The 16,182-nt window shown below is 43.3% G+C and overlaps 1 protein-coding gene across 3 annotated transcripts in view; it reads left to right on the forward strand.

The window, feature by feature from the left end:
- The window catches only part of LOC137889838 (low-density lipoprotein receptor-related protein 1-like), an 83,383-nt gene that overhangs the window by 35,923 nt on the left and 31,278 nt on the right, over nucleotides 1–16,182 (forward strand). For 2 of the 3 annotated variants that reach the window (XM_068733910.1, XM_068733911.1), the window contains exons 7-28: nucleotides 2,590–2,752; nucleotides 3,148–3,370; nucleotides 4,258–4,447; nucleotides 4,546–4,689; nucleotides 4,850–5,086; nucleotides 5,278–5,458; nucleotides 5,846–6,068; nucleotides 6,174–6,363; nucleotides 6,464–6,586; nucleotides 6,898–7,038; nucleotides 7,713–7,838; nucleotides 8,404–8,520; nucleotides 8,781–8,861; nucleotides 8,954–9,121; nucleotides 10,252–10,434; nucleotides 10,724–10,921; nucleotides 11,083–11,328; nucleotides 11,651–11,848; nucleotides 12,959–13,163; nucleotides 13,364–13,528; nucleotides 13,752–13,996; nucleotides 15,233–15,364. In XM_068733910.1, coding sequence (XP_068590011.1) covers nucleotides 2,590–2,752; nucleotides 3,148–3,370; nucleotides 4,258–4,447; nucleotides 4,546–4,689; nucleotides 4,850–5,086; nucleotides 5,278–5,458; nucleotides 5,846–6,068; nucleotides 6,174–6,363; nucleotides 6,464–6,586; nucleotides 6,898–7,038; nucleotides 7,713–7,838; nucleotides 8,404–8,520; nucleotides 8,781–8,861; nucleotides 8,954–9,121; nucleotides 10,252–10,434; nucleotides 10,724–10,921; nucleotides 11,083–11,328; nucleotides 11,651–11,848; nucleotides 12,959–13,163; nucleotides 13,364–13,528; nucleotides 13,752–13,996; nucleotides 15,233–15,364 — 3,879 coding nt within the window. Of the gene's footprint in view, nucleotides 1–2,589; nucleotides 2,753–3,147; nucleotides 3,371–4,257; nucleotides 4,448–4,545; nucleotides 4,690–4,849; nucleotides 5,087–5,277; nucleotides 5,459–5,845; nucleotides 6,069–6,173; nucleotides 6,364–6,463; nucleotides 6,587–6,897; nucleotides 7,039–7,712; nucleotides 7,839–8,403; nucleotides 8,521–8,780; nucleotides 8,862–8,953; nucleotides 9,122–10,251; nucleotides 10,435–10,723; nucleotides 10,922–11,082; nucleotides 11,329–11,650; nucleotides 11,849–12,958; nucleotides 13,164–13,363; nucleotides 13,529–13,751; nucleotides 13,997–15,232; nucleotides 15,365–16,182 lie in introns of those variants that run through there. The other variant, XM_068733913.1, reaches the window with a different exon arrangement.

Genomic DNA, 16,182 nt, shown 5'->3' on the forward strand with positions numbered 1-16,182 from the left:
GAAATGGGGTTGTGAGGGCAGGGTGATTGGTGAGGAGAAAAGGGTGGGTTCATTCAGTTTCCCATCAAACTTTCCACTTACCGAAATCTGAATGAGTAAGAACGTCAACAGACTGAATGGCTCTCCAGCTAAGGGGGTCCACTAGTTGTAGGCTGTTACACAACACAGTAGTTACTGTGTTGCACAACTGGCTCCTCTACTCTGTATATGAGTCTAATCAATGCCTTGTGCAGCCAGGCTTCCAGCTGGATTTCTTTAAAGGAGTGTGGTTTTAGATTTGATACCAATGGGAGTATCACTATCCTTCTCAACTCCAGAATAAACTTTTCCCCGTTGCCAGATTCTTGGTTCTGATTGTTTATGAAACATCTTGGACTGGTTTTTACTCCCTCCCTCATGGTTCTTTTGACCATGAATTTTTTCTTTTTTTTTTTTGTACTAGTTGCCTCTCCATAATCTCTGCAGACTTTCAATACATTTTTTTCCAGTGTGGAGGTGCACCAGAACTTTTAATGTTTTGATATAGATTTTTTTCACATCACTATCTTTCTGACTTTCCCGACCACTGCCACAACCCCATCCTTCCGATTTCCCATTTTCTCCTCAGCTCTACTTATATTGTAGCACCAGGCATACTGTAAGTCCCATGTGGGGCAGGCCTTTTGAAGCTGTATATGTTTGATAGGTGTGGTGGGGGGTTCTACATTAGGCCCAGATGTGTGTATGCTCTGTTGTGGAGCTTGCATTGGCTCTGTCTTTGAGCAACATGCTTGTCATTGTTGGGGGGGCTCCAGTGCAGATGTTTTCTTTTTGAATTGTCAAAGCTCTGGGACGGGATGACTGAGGGCTCACAGTCAATGGTGTGAGACCCTACTTGTGTACCCCAACATCAAAGTTGTTACTTGAAATAACTTGAGAGACACGTGTGGTCACTTTGATACATGTGTGAGTGTGTGAGTAGCTAGCCTGTGTGATGTGTATGTGTGTGTTTACAGTGTTCTGCTTTGAAAGAAAGTGGTGGCAGCTGTTAAAACATAAGGCTGAATGTATCTTAAAGCCCCCCCCCCCCCCCCCACAGCAAGGTCTCCCTGTGGTCTGGGATTTCTGCACCCAGTCACATACAGGACAGAGGATCTCAGAGAGTGAGAAATGTTTCCAGTGCTTACTCAACACTTCAACACCAACCCTACCTAATGCTGGGGGTAGCTGTCTGAAGTAAAAGTCCCCATCTGCAAAGCTTCCTCTTTCTAGGTTAGCTTGCCATGGAGTTACAAAATGTCAAGTTCCTTTGTCCTGTGTTGCAACAGTATTTTGGGTCACTTTGACTTGTCTTCCAGTTTACCTCTAAATTGACAGAACGTCATGTGTCTCGTTTCTGTGCTGCAATGGCAAAACCTTTTTTCGTGTGTGTGTGTGTGTGTGTGTGTGTGTGTGTGTGTGTGTGTGTGTGTGTGTGTGTGTGTGTGTGTGTGTGTGTGTGTGTGTGATAAACTTCACACCATGCAAATGAATGTCCTCAGAAGAAATGTGTTCATCATGCAGAATTCATGCCAAGGAGTATTTACGCTATTCTCACTTTACCAAGACACGTGTTTTTCTCCTCTAATTGGTCACACATACTGTATGTATGTTGCTTGTAATCTCTTACACCTTTTTATTTCCACAAACATTAGCACATATATATATATACGATGGTCTTTTATAGCTGTTACTTATTCAGTCTCTCTTCAAACTCGGTGCCAACTAATTTGGGACAATGTTCTGGCGCTGCTTGGACAGAGATGGACAGAATTTGTTGCTGAGATGACAAAGAAAGTGCCAGAAGGGGGCGTAAATTAACGCATCCACCTGAGAGTCGTTTTTCCATCACTGCCAATTGGAGCTGGAGCCGATAAATACTTGTGATTACTGCAGATTCATTTGTCCCGGGAATGAATGTCGATTGTTACCTTAACCACTAAAAACAAAAGCCAGATGTTAGTGGGTGTAGGGGTTCTTTCATTCCAGTCGGAAAGGGGCTTTAGTTGTTCTTTTTCTGTGTTTGACCATTCTGCGAGGCTTTATCCTAATTCCTCCAGTGTGTTGTGATGTTGGTTAGTTAATGTGGCTCCTATGCAGACACACTGGGCTAGTAAAACTGCTTCATAGTCAGTCATCTTTAGTATTTATAATATGTGAGCCATGCATACTTATACAGTCCTATAATTCACCCAAAAGCAAAGTCCTGAGGTCCTTACAGAGGTTCTATGTTGTTGCTCTTGTCCACTGAAAGGAGTTTGGCTTAGAAAGTGCAGGCGACCTCTCACTCTTATCTGTCACTTTTTGTGTTTCTTTCCTTCCCCCATGCCCTGCTTGTCTTAATCAAAGACAAGTGGAGTGCTGGTAATGGACAACCTCTTGGACCCAGCAGTGCGGGAAGATGACGGAGGCTCATTAATTCAGCACTGTTATATTTAGTTTTTTGAGAGGGTCATGGCATCATAAAGTGAGAGGTTTTGAAATGAGGCTGGTATATGATCAAGAATTACATGACCACGAGGCTCTGCTTTTGTAATGGTTATGTCTCCTCTTCTTCGCTGCATCCCTCAGATGTGGAACAGATGGCCATCGACTGGCTGACCGGAAACTTCTACTTTGTGGATGACGTGGACGACCGGGTGTTTGTCTGCAACAAGAACGGCCAGACATGCGTGACCCTTCTGGACCAAGAGCTGTACAACCCTAAAGGCATCGCCTTGGACCCGGCTATGGGGTCTGTACTTCCCTCCACTCTTCTTGACTTAACAATACCCTCAGTACCGTTTTAGCAACACTTGAGAGGAAAATTATGTCTTATGATCAGACGACATGCTGACCAGGCAGGCGGTCAAAAATCAAAGCATTTCCTCTAGATAGAAACACTTCCATGTTCGCTTTTTCTTTTTCCTGATACTGACAAAGTTCCCTTTTCTTAAGTATCACTTCTGTATTTTTATTCTCTGAAAATCATTTTTATTCTATAATAGTGACTAATACAGAGAGCTCAGTTGTTGTTAATGGTGTATCGTTAAGCCAAATTGATGAAATGAAGTCCAAAGTTATAACTTCCTCTTGTTAATGAAATTCCCTTTACTGTCATCTTGCCATGCTCCTCTTCTTCTGCTACAGCAAAGTGTTCTTCACAGACTATGGGTCTACGCCGAGGGTGGAGCGCTGTGACATGGATGGCCAGAACCGCACTAAGCTGGTGGACAGCAAAATCGTCTTCCCCCATGGTATCACACTGGACCTGGTCAACCGTTTGGTGTACTGGGCTGACGCCTATCTGGACTACATCGAAGTGGTCGACTACGAGGGCAAAAACCGACACACCATTATCCAGGGCCTGCTGGTGAGGTTTAAAGGATGGTTGGATGGACGTGCACACAAAAAATACCAACTACACCCAAACGTACATAGAAATGCACTCAAGAAAATAGATTTCAGATTGTTCCGCCTTCTTCTTAAAGGTTGAATCAAGCAGCAATGGCCCAGAGTCTCTACTTACTTTTCAGACTTCGCTTCAATAAAACAAAACATCTGTTTTCCAAATCTGTAACATCATTGATTTAATATCATCATCTTTTAGAGGCAGTACTGGTTCCCAGTTGTCTCCTGTTTGTCAAGGCAAAGAGACCTTTTTTTATCACCTTGATTGATATTACTTAAAAGAGTGTGTGATTTTCCTGGCTAGCGCCTCTCTAAACAGATTAGCCTGGCCCTAGCAAAGCTTGGCTCAAACTTTAAGTAGAGTAATGATCTTAATGAAATCAGGACTGCAGTGTATGGGGGAGATAATATGATCCCGACAACATACATCTTTCTGACAGTAGAGGAGAACCGCACAGAACAAACCCTTATAAAAGTAAAACCTATCTAATTTTTATATAACAGCCTATATATTTAACAGCCGATGGGAAGTGGATTCATTGTGCTACCCTGTGCCAAGTTCACACTAACTCTCTCTTTATCTCTGTCTGTCTGTCACTAAGTCTGTTTGTCTGCCAGAGATTTCTTCACATTCTTAGAACCTGTCAACATTTGTTTTATACTGATGAATAATTTGTTAGGAAACTTTAACTATGCATAAGTTACAGCGTTCAAGATAGAAATGTGTACACAAATATTCTCACAAAAGCCATTAGTCATGCACCATGAGCTTGGAACATCAGCATTTTCAGTTCCAAGCTCAAAACAACTTTTTTAATTTTGCTGCTTTATTGTCTCACTGCATTTCAGATTGAGCACCTGTACGGGCTGACTGTATTTGAGAACTACCTGTATGCCACCAACTCAGACGAAGGCAACCTCAACCCCAAGACCAGTGTGATCCGAGTAAACCGCTTCAACAGCTCCGACTTCCAGGTGGTGACGCGAGTAGACAGGGGAGCTGCACTGCACGTGTACCACCAAAGGCGCCAACCTCAAGGTACAAGAAGGCACTTGGCTTGACTAACTGATCCATGTCCTTTGATAGCAGTTACCATTGCATGACTGTTGGTTTTGTGCCCTTCTCTCCTGGCTTAGTGCGCAGCCATGCATGTGCCCTGGATCAGTTTGGGAAGGCTGGAAGTTGCTCTGACATATGTCTGCTGAGCAACAGCCACAAAACCCGTACATGTCGTTGTCGCTCTGGATTCAGCCTTGGCAGCGATGGAAAGTCCTGCAAAAGTGAGTATCAAGACTGAGGGGAAAAATGTATTTTGACAAAAATGAACTACTTCCCATTAGTTTCAGCAGTGATGAATGATGATGGCAATGAAGTACAAAATCGCAGGCAGAAGTCATTACAGTTATTCATTGAGAATATTTATGTTTTCTTCCCCTGCAGAACCAGACCATGAGTTGTTCTTGGTGTACGGTAAGGGTCGTCCTGGAATCATCAGGGGCATGGACATGAACGCTAAGGTGCCTGATGAATACATGATTCCCATTGAGAACCTAATGAACCCACGAGCTCTGGATTTCCACGCTGCCAGTGAATTCATCTACTTTGCTGATGCCACCAACTACATTATTGGGCGACAGAAAATAGATGGCACAGAGAGAGACACCATACTAAAGGAAGGTAAGAATGAAATGATTGCTTTGCACAGGATTATGGGAAATAGTTTTGCTCTATCAAAATCCAGGAACTTAGGGAGGAAAAGAATTTTGTCAGGTTATTCCACATGATTTTCACTTTATTCTCTTCATATTCATCCTAAATTGGCCAGCCAATAATGTCTTTTTCACTCAGACTTCTTTTGCTTATCTCAGGAATTCACACGGTAGAGGGGATAGCAGTAGACTGGATGGGAGGTAATCTCTACTGGACAGATGATGGGCCTAAGAAGACTATTTGCGTCGCCAGGCTGGAGAAGGCTTCTCAGACCCGCAAGACTCTCATTGAGGGCAAGATGAGCCACCCTCGTGCAATTGTGGTGGACCCCCAGAATGGGTGAGACACTGGAGGAGAGGGGATTGTCATTTGAATGGTTATTTATCGCTCATAAATGCTTTGTTGAAGTCATTTATCCAGTTGTAATGTTTGAGTGAAGCAGAATTAAACTTGTGTGTTAGTGTGAGTACTTCTAGTGTATTGGGAGAGGGTGGTCTTGAGGCCTGCACTGTAGATGTTTGTTAAAGCATCACATGTGTGAGTGTGTGTGTGTGGGAGCAGAAGATTTTTCAAGGCATTTTTGGATACTTCCTGTTTTGTTGTTTCCTATGATCTTTCAAAGGATCTCTCAAAACTAAAAAGTGTAAAACATTTTGACGGCTGCAGCTGTCACGGAAATGTCTCACACGGCTTTTGAACGTGATGATACCTTTTCTCGGCTCCTAGATGGATGTACTGGACTGACTGGGAGGAGGACCCCACAGAGAGCAACAGAGGGAAGATCAAGAAAGCTTGGATGGATGGTTCCCATCACCAAGTGTTCCTGACCAGCAAGACAGTGCTGTGGCCTAATGGCTTGAGTCTGGACATTCCCCAGGGCATCCTGTACTGGGTGGATGCTTACTACGACCGCATTGAGTTGGTTTACCTCAACACCACTGAGCGAAAGGTTGGTAATGCTCAGAGAATATATTTGGAATGGGATATTTGTGAGTTTGTTGGAACGCAGGTAATATTTGAAGTTCCAACCCCTATCTTGTTCCTGATTTAACAGGTGGTGTATGAGGGGCAGGAGCTTAACCACGCCTTTGGCTTATGTCATTACAAACAATTTCTTTTTTGGAATGAGTACCGGGGTGGCAGCATTTACAAACTGGACCAGGTCACTAAGACAGTCACCCTACTTCGCAATGAGAGGCCACCCATCTTTGAGATCAGAGTGTATGATGCACACCAGCAGCAAGGTATATGTCTACTACTCATTCATTCTCACTTTACGACTTGCTTATAAATAGATCAAATGAGAACATTCTTACTTTCTGCTTGGTTTGTCTTTTCTTGCAGGCTCCAATGCGTGTCGAGTTAACAACGGTGGCTGTAGCAGTCTGTGCCTTGCTATTCCCGACGGCAGGTCCTGCGGCTGTGCTAACGATCAAATCCTAGATGTCGATAATGTCACCTGCAAAGGTACTTAGCAGCCCAACCAGTAGAAAGGTTTCACCAAAGATCAATGTGGAAGGTTAAGGAAAATTCATTACTCAGCAGGAGTTGAGACTGTGAAAGAATCTAGGCTGTACTTTCCATTTGCAAGCTATACTATACACAATCTTTGCCAAATCTAGCGAGAAGTTTTAAAAGAAACCTTCACCAATATTTTTGCAACTTTAAAAAGCTGATGAAAGCTGACCTAGAATCCAAAAGGCTTTGTTTTGTTTAGTGCTTAGCCCTTGTCTGAATGGCCCATCTGTCTCTCGTCCTACCCCTGATCTCATCTCCAGCCAACCCCTCCTACGTTCCCCCGCCGCAGTGCCAGCCAGGGGAGTTTGCCTGCAAGAACAACCGCTGCATCCAAGAGCGCTGGAAGTGTGACGGGGACAACGATTGTCTGGACAACAGTGATGAGGCCCCTGAGCTCTGCCGTAAGTGTGCTACGTCATTTGTCATGGTTACACAGCAACACAGAGATAAACAAAAATTCAGTTTAAGAGTCTTGGCTAACGTAAAACGACAGAGCGCAAAGTACAGTTTCCAGGATTGTCTTTTTCCATGCAGCGTAATGTGACTGAAATTTCACTGACCAGCTTTCTCCTCATCAGGCGATAGTGAGAACTAGAGACTCATATTTGCCTTGGATGTCCTCTTTTTTATACTTCATTTAAAGTGACATATTTAAATGTTGAGAGGATTATTTAGCAGGTTATATAGAACATCAAACAGAAAGCATTGATAAACCAGAAAGCTTGGTGTTCAAGAAACAGAAATTAAAGTTTTTAAAATGAATACGTGTTCGGTGTCCATATAGCTTCTTTTTTTTTTTCATATCAAAATAACGTGGCAAGGGGCTGGGGAGCACTTCCTTCACAGTGACAACACCAGTTCCTTTCAAAAAGGTACCGATATTTTCAACTAGAAGTGCTTTGAGAGGTCGTTCAAGGAAGTCAGGGAGCTCAGGAAAAAGGTGCTGCGTGCAGTGCTTCTTCTCTAGGCGTAAACTCCTCGTTGGTAACAATTGACAAAGAGAAGCTGGTGTTCATAACAAAACCCTATATGGACACTCAACCGTAATGTATACTTTTCTGTTTTCTTCCACCAGACCAGCACACCTGCCCAGCTGACCGATTCAAATGCCAGAACAATCGCTGTATCCCTCTGCGATGGCTGTGTGACGGCGACAATGACTGCGGCAATGATGAGGATGAATCCAACACCACCTGCTCTGGTATATACAAACCTGAAGGTCTTTGTAGTTTAGAGAGCATTACAGTTTTTCATCAACTTTTGATTTGTAAGATACGAGATTTGATTTGACAAAAATTGAATCTGCAATTAGGGTTATTGCTGTTAGACAATGAGACAGTTATCAATAGTTAGTTAAAATGGTGTAAGTGAAAAGAGAGAACATTGGGCAGACAGACAAGTTGCAACTAAAGCAGACATATTGAGATCTGTTAATTCAGTTACGATTTGTGCGGTGGATGCCATCATGAATTTACAAACAGTCCAGGACTATTTATCTGCAGCATCGATCATAATGCACTGGAAAACAGCAATGGACCTTGGCTAACAGCGTTTGTTACTTTTAAAAAGAGCCCTCTCTGTGGTCGGAGATTACAAATTGTCTTTATTTTAATTAAGATAAAGTGAGTTATTTTTGTGGTCACAACTATTTAAAGCAATACAATTTTGGAAATTAGGTTATGTGACATTGATAAGTCATTGCAAGCTTGAATGTTGAGTCAGGATATTGCATACTTCATATATCCATTACCTTATTCCCCTGCCAGCTCGTACATGCCCACCGAACCAGTACCCTTGTGCCAGTGGGCGCTGCATCCCCATCTCCTGGACATGTGACCTGGATGACGACTGTGGAGACCGCTCTGATGAACCAGACTCCTGTGGTGAGTCTTAAATTGCACCGTTTTTTTTTTATATATATATATATATATATATATATATATATATATATATATATATATATATATATATATATATATATATATATATATATATATATATATATATATATATATATATATATATATATATATATATATATATATATATATATATATATATTGCTGCTTTTAGCATGTGTTTTCCTCCGAGACGACAGATCTTATGTTTTTTATTTACATATTCCCTCTTGACCCCTTTTTAGCCTATCCAACCTGCTTCCCTCTGACTCAGTTCACTTGCGCCAATGGCCGCTGCATCAACATCAACTGGCGCTGTGACAACGGTAATCTTTTTCTTAGACTTTCTTCACTTTCCGGGAAGCTGCAAAAACAACCCAATAACCGAAATTGAAATATTGTGTGTGCTGATGTACAGACAATGACTGTGGAGACAACAGTGATGAAGCAGGCTGTAGCCATTCCTGCTCCAGTGTCCAGTTTAAATGCAACAGTGGCCGCTGCATCCCAGAATACTGGACCTGTGACGGCGACAATGACTGTGGAGACTACAGTGACGAGACTCATGCCAACTGTACCAACCAGGGTAAGGAGCATATACTGTGAACCAATCTGAAATAGCTCTGCTCCAACATTTTTTTTTTATGGCTTTGTTTATACTTTTGCCAGCTGTATCTAGCGCTCATCATGTATTGTATTTCACTGTGTTTACATGTTGCCGTTTACAGTTGTAAAGGGGTGGTCGCAATGAAAACGGGATTGTCCTCCTCCCTGCTTCATTTCCTCTGCTCTGCATGCCCCTGCCTGCCCTCTGGCTTCTACTTATCATTTACAGCAAATCCTCTCTGATGCTCTGTTCAGGATGTGATTATGTTTTGGGGTTAGATAACAATTAAACTCTTTTATGGTCTTATACAAATGGCACAGATGTTTTGACTCTGCTGCAGTGATATGGATTTACATGTTTAGAGTTAAAAATAGCTGGGGGCCATGCTTGGCTGATTTGGAACATTGCGTTTTGCTGGTTAACCAATCTTGTAACAATCACTGAGGCAGCAACATAGTACAGCATCGCACTTATTCTTCAGGCTGCCTAGAAACATACGCTCCTGTTCACTGTGTAAGTCCCAGCATGCAATAACGGGGCCCAGCGTGACCTGTTGGTCTAATGAGCAATCTGTGCTCTGTGTGTGTTTCTGGTTGTGTGTGTGTGTGTTTATAGGATCTCTTGGCCTGCCGTCTGGAAGTCATTAAATGAAATGCAATGCTATCGCTTTCCCCTCCTGTATATTGTAGTTCTGTGCTGAAAGGTCCCCGGTCCATTTCCTTCTCTACCCCTGCCAAGAGCTGACCTTTGCCATGTGGGGATGTCATTGTGCCACCTCCCCACTGGTGTCTTTTAATCAGTCAGTGAGCTGTGTGTGTCATTGTTGTGTGACTTGGCTCAGTTTCAGGTTGTTAACCCAGCATCCCAGCATCCCAGCATACCTAAACATTAATTAATGACTAGAATTTCCTTTTCTTTGTTCTCTCCGGTTTTTGCAAAATGTGTGTGGTCTATGTGATTGTTGTGTGCTGCAGGAGATTCCAGTTTAGTTATTTTTCAGTTGCTGACTTCTGCTGGTGTTTTATTGCTTTTTTGACATTGGCTAAACTGCACACTCCATCTTTGTGGTCGGCTTACTATCACACTTTGTCTTGCTGTTTTCTCTCCAGCTACCCGTCCTCCAGGCGGCTGCCATGTAGATGAGTTCCAGTGTCGGATGGACGGCCTGTGCATTCCCATGCGCTGGCGCTGTGATGGGGACACAGACTGTATGGACCTGAGTGATGAGAACAACTGCGAGGGTGTGACCCACATGTGTGACCCGGCAGTCAAGTTTAGCTGCAGGGACTCTGGTGAGGATGCTTTCAGCTGGCTTAAGTACCAGATGTTAAGGTCGATGAACCGTTTAACAATGTTGTTGTGTTAGTACAGATATGTTTTTTTTTTCTCTCTGACAAATAGATGAAAGAGTAATTGCCTGAACAGAAACTAGCTGTGGAAAATTAATTTGCGCATCCCTCATGTGGCTAATTCGTGGCTAATTAAATTTCTGGCAAACAAATGTTTAAAACCATTTGCTATGAATATATTAAAGTCTTAAAACAACACAAGCTGATAATCATTACTTTGTGGTCTTGACAGCTCGTTGCATCAGCAAAGCTTGGGTTTGTGATGGTGACAGTGACTGTGAGGACAACTCTGATGAGGACAACTGCGAGGCGTTGGTGTGCAAGTTGTCTCACCACATGTGTGCTACCAACGACTCCATCTGTCTGCCTGCTGAGAAGCTGTGTGATGGCACTGACGATTGTCCGGATGGCTCTGACGAGAAACTTTGTGGTAAAACTTTTGACATAAACCACAACATGAAAATGTCTTCACCACCTGGTTCATTTGTCCTGTACATTCCATATTGATGTTAAAAACACCTTAAACAGAACATACACCTCTTCTGTCTCAGATATATTCCAACTCATTCTAAATCTGTTTCTTTCCTGCAGATCTGTGTTCATTGGACAATGGTGGCTGCAGCCACAACTGCAGCATCATTCCTGGGGAGGGCTTCATGTGCTCTTGTCCCCTGGGCATGGAGCTGGGAGCCGACAACAAGACCTGCCAGATCCAGAGCTTCTGCGCCAAACATCTCAAGTGTAGCCAGAAGTGTGAGCAGGAGAAATCTAGTGTCAAGTGCTCCTGCTACGAGGGCTGGGAGCTTGAGTCTGACATGGAGAGCTGCAAAAGCACTGGTAAGGTAAAACAGGGCATTTCTGGTACTAACGGTTTATTTAATCCTACAAACTGAAGAATTTCTTTTTTGACTTCAAATTGAGAGCAAAAGTATTTTTCTTGTGATGAAGAGGCTCCACAATACTGATTCTGCTATATGTATGTACAGTAATTAAGTGAGCAGCAAACCCCTTCAATTATTCTTTTTTTTTTTTTTTTTTTTTTTTTTTTTTTTTAAAGAGACAGATGGAGTGAAAGACATTGCAAAGACAGCTGTGGCAGGTTAAGATTTACTGTGTTGAGACACTAACACTTTTCCGGCTACAACATCTTTGCCTTCAGATCCGTTCAAGCCTTTCATCATCTTTTCCAACCGCCATGAGATCAGAAGGATTGAGCTTCACAAGGGGGAGTTTAGTGTGCTGGTTCCAGGCCTGAGGAACACCATTGCCTTGGACTTCCACCTCAACCAGAGCACCCTGTACTGGACTGATGTCGTAGAGGACAAGATCTACCGTGGGAAATTGTCTGACAATGGTGGTGAGGCTGCTAGTTTGATACAGCTTTTGGTAGTTTTGAATGATTAGCCACTCAGAACAGTCTAATTAACAGAGTAATATGTAAAGTGGTTCGCAAATTCTATTTGTTCCTTTGACTGAGCATTTCTCTTAAATTAACTTCCACTGAGCACTCTGTAATTTCTCAGAGCCAAATGTTTTTAAAAAGAATCTGTGGTCAGCAGCAGCAGTCTGTGACCCTGAATAAATAGCCAGGTCATGGTCTTGCTCCAAAACCCCAGGTCTTCTTGCCAATCAAGGTTGTGTTCCCAGCACAGCACTTAGGGGGCACACGGAAGGCTTTGTCTCTTCCCATTTGTCTCAGTACTCGATGTGCGTGACTGCAGCCAGAACACTGATGTAGCGTAGGAGGAACAATACACTGCAGTTCCAGTTCCCAGCCCTCCAACTTCACCATTTAAACAGGACTCCCAAGTAGAGACATTGTGATCAGCATAGATCAGCTCCTGCTCCTTGTTATTGAAGCCATTTCAGAATCTCTAAAGTTGTTGGCATACACTGTGTAGTTCACACAGCTTAACCAAGACACCCCTACCCACACAGAAAGGCAGCCATAACTCCAGCATTCCTTTAAGCAAACTGTGAAGACCTATCATTCTCCCTCTAATTACTATTGGAAGATGATCACACATTTTGGTTTGCACTTTAGACTGCATGTTCCCGTTGTTTCTGGGAAAGATTAAAAAGAGTGGGAGATCTTGTGTTGGATGTTTGTTTTGTTAGAGGTGGGGCAGTGGTGTTGGGAAGATAGTGCTGGTCGGAGCCACACTGACAGACACAGCAGCAGTGCGTGCTGTTCACTGACAGAGTTTTTATTTTCTTTTGCAATGAATCATATGTGCTGGCTTGAAATTTGCTCTCCTTCTTGAACGTGACATAAACCAACCTATTACACTAAATTAGAAGAATAACAACCGCTATTTTTCTGCTTAAAGTCACCACACACATTAAAATGCTATAAAAGGCTACAAAAAGTCCCCTTTTCAGCTTGCTATTCAGTTATCAAATGCGTGATACATAGCTAAACACCATACTTGTTTTAAGTCCCTCTTTCTCTGTGTTTCCCATTCAGCCCTGACCAGTTTTGAAGTGGTGATCCAGTATGGACTGGCCACCCCAGAGGGCCTGGCCGTGGACTGGATAGCAGGAAACATCTACTGGGTTGAGAGCAATCTGGACCAGATCGAGGTCGCTAAACTGGATGGGACCATGAGAACAACCCTGCTGGCTGGGGAGGTGGAGCACCCAAGGGCCATCGCCCTAGACCCTCGTGATGGGTAAGAAGCATAGATCTAGGGACTCTGAAGCTGTTACCACCCTTTCAGAAAATGCAAAGTTACTAGAATTTCCACTGGACTTACATTTTTAGCTTAGGCTATATTCCTGCTGTATTTTCTATTAAACTAACATGTTCTCATGTGATACTGTGCACATCTGTGAAAATTCCTCCTCACATTGATTAATTTTCTGTTTGCAGTATTCTATTTTGGACAGACTGGGATGCCAGTTTGCCCAGGATTGAGGCAGCATCTATGAGTGGTGAAGGCAGACGCACCATCCACAGGGAAACAGGCAGTGGTGGCTGGCCCAACGGTCTCACTGTGGACTACATGGAAAGACGCATTGTCTGGATTGATGCAAGGTAGCATTGGCCACTAGTCTCTGAATATATGGAGTCCTCTCATTGCACTGCATCCACCTACTTGCTCAGTATCTTTTGGTTGCCGTTATTCATTTTTTTGATAAACATGCAGATGTCCTTTGTACTTTGTATGTCATTTTACATAAACAGACTCATATAGTGACATGAGCATCATGCATTCACTTAAGCTGATGTATACATCTCTGTCCTAATCTTCCTCCAGGTCAGATGCTATCTACTCGGCTATGTACGACGGTTCTGGGCTGATCGAAGTGTTGCGGGGTCATGAGTATTTGTCCCACCCCTTTGCTGTCACCATGTATGGAGGCGAGGTCTACTGGACTGACTGGAGGACTAACACTCTGGCCAAAGCCAACAAATGGACAGGACACAATGTCACCGTAGTCCAGCGCACCAACACGCAGCCCTTTGACTTGCAGGTCTATCACCCCTCCAGACAACCTCAGGGTAGGTTGCACACCAGATACATATGAATAAACACACTCGCACACACACACACACACACACACACACACACACACACACACACACACACACACACACACACACACACACAGACAGAGACAGACAGAGAGACAGACAGAGAGACAGACAGAGAGACAGTGAGACAGAGAGACAGAGAGAGAGACAGAGAGAGAGAGAGAGAGACAGAGACAGAGACAGAGAGAGAGAGAGAGAGAGAGAGAGAGAGAGAGAGAGAGCCTCCACATCTCAGATTCAACCCCTGCCTGTCAGCGTGGCTGACTGAATTGGGCTTTAACTCAAAGGAGAACGGTGACGAGCTCGCAGTTCATTGCTGACCGTGTTGATTCACGACTCCTACTCTCCAAAGACAGCTGACCTTTCAGAGCTGTGAGCTATGTGGTGTCCTCACACCGGCAGCAATTTGGACACCTCCTGCAGCCTTGTTGATCAAATAATTCACCTCACTGTTTGACATTTCCCACCGGCTGGGTAGGAAATATATAACCCTCCTCATGCGACTAAAATGTCACGTGTTGGCCTTGGAGGTTCACATGATTGACAAGATGACAAAAAGATCTGCAGTTATTCTGTCAAATTGAACTGTCACCTTGATGTCTAGTAGCCAATGGCTAAGGGTGTGTGGGCAACAGAAAAGCACTGGGTCCTGTAATTGATGGCAGGAAAAGAGAGATCTCACAGAATCGTTGATTGACAGCTGCAACTGATGACCCATGACAGTGATTACGTAACAAGCTGAGTTGACATGTCTGCCAATGTGGGCTGTGTTGAATAGTCAAAAAAATGAAGTCCTATCTTGTCCTATCCACTTTTCTTTGACCCGATGGAAAAATTCATGAGGTTGAGGAAAGATCCGGACCTTTTCTTAGCATTTAAAGAATTCGACCAGCTCTTATTATGGCTGCCACTTAGGAAAGTTCCTACACTAAAAAGACTATTCGACCGCAACCAGTCTTTTTTCACACACTCTCTTTCCTTGGGTTGATGGACAATCTTGACTTTAATATTCTCGAAATAGCTTTTCACATTAAACTGTTGGCTTAGTCTGATACTAGAATGTATGGTCTAATTTCATGAATTTTGGGAGATGCTTTTTTGGAATAAATATACACATAGTGTGAGCCTTAAAGGAAATACATCCCCCCTGTCTTTTTGTGCCTTTGCCGCTTTCACCACATTACCTCTGATTCTTTCTTTCAGCTCCTAACCCATGTGCCACTAGTGATGGTAAAGGCCCTTGCTCCCACCTCTGTCTCATCAATTTCAACCAGACCTTCTCCTGTGCCTGTCCTCACCTCATGAAGCTTCAGCCTGACAAACGCACCTGCAAAGGTAAGGACACGTACTGTTACTCACAAACACCTACAAACTTTTTCTCTTACCTTAAAGTAAACATTCAGACAGAGTGTGTTTATGCAATGCTGCCATATACAATCCGTGTCATGAAGGAGCAAGAAATGGGCTTTTTTTTTTTTTTTGGCAGGAATGTTTTCTCCCAACTGTCATGACTGTTACAGTGCGCTCAGCTCCCGAACGCGACATCAGCGTCATTAACCGTCATCCCTTATGACAGAAGATCTAATTACTTATCCTCTTTTTGTGCCACGTAGCCATCTTCACTCTCATTTGCATTTCATTTCATATAAAAGACTGTCACAAGTGATGTGCCTGAGGTCTTCATTTTATTGCTGTGTGATTTCATGAGTGGGTTCAGGATGGTTTTGAGGGGTGGCTCTGGGAGTCCGTGTGCATGCCTGTCTGTCTAAAGGTAATGCATTCTACAGAACAATCCTCTTCTCAGCAGTGTAGATTTAAGGATAATTGGATTAGAGGGCGTCTGATGCATTCCCCATCAACACAGGAATTTTCATGGAGCTGAGCAGAATCTCAGCCAAACTGAAGTTTTTCTCTGAACTTGGTCACATTCTACACTTAGACTAAGTTTAAGCTGCAGGAATTTTTGACTGAGAAGGAGTAATTTGTTATCTCCACCTCCCCATTTCTCAGAAAGTAATCAAGCCATGACAAGGGCAACATGTTACTGACTGGTCAGTTTGACCCTTTTGAGCTTCTGTCTCCTGGGATCCAGCTTGCTCCACCCTTTGATTGTGTGGCAAGTCCAGTGAGAAGAAGCCTAAACTTAACTTAAC

The sequence above is a fragment of the Cebidichthys violaceus genome, unplaced genomic scaffold, assembly GCF_023349555.1.
Source record: "Cebidichthys violaceus isolate CVI_PGR_0920_01 unplaced genomic scaffold, fCebVio1.0.p SCAF_6, whole genome shotgun sequence".
Lineage (NCBI taxonomy): Eukaryota > Metazoa > Chordata > Actinopteri > Perciformes > Stichaeidae > Cebidichthys > Cebidichthys violaceus.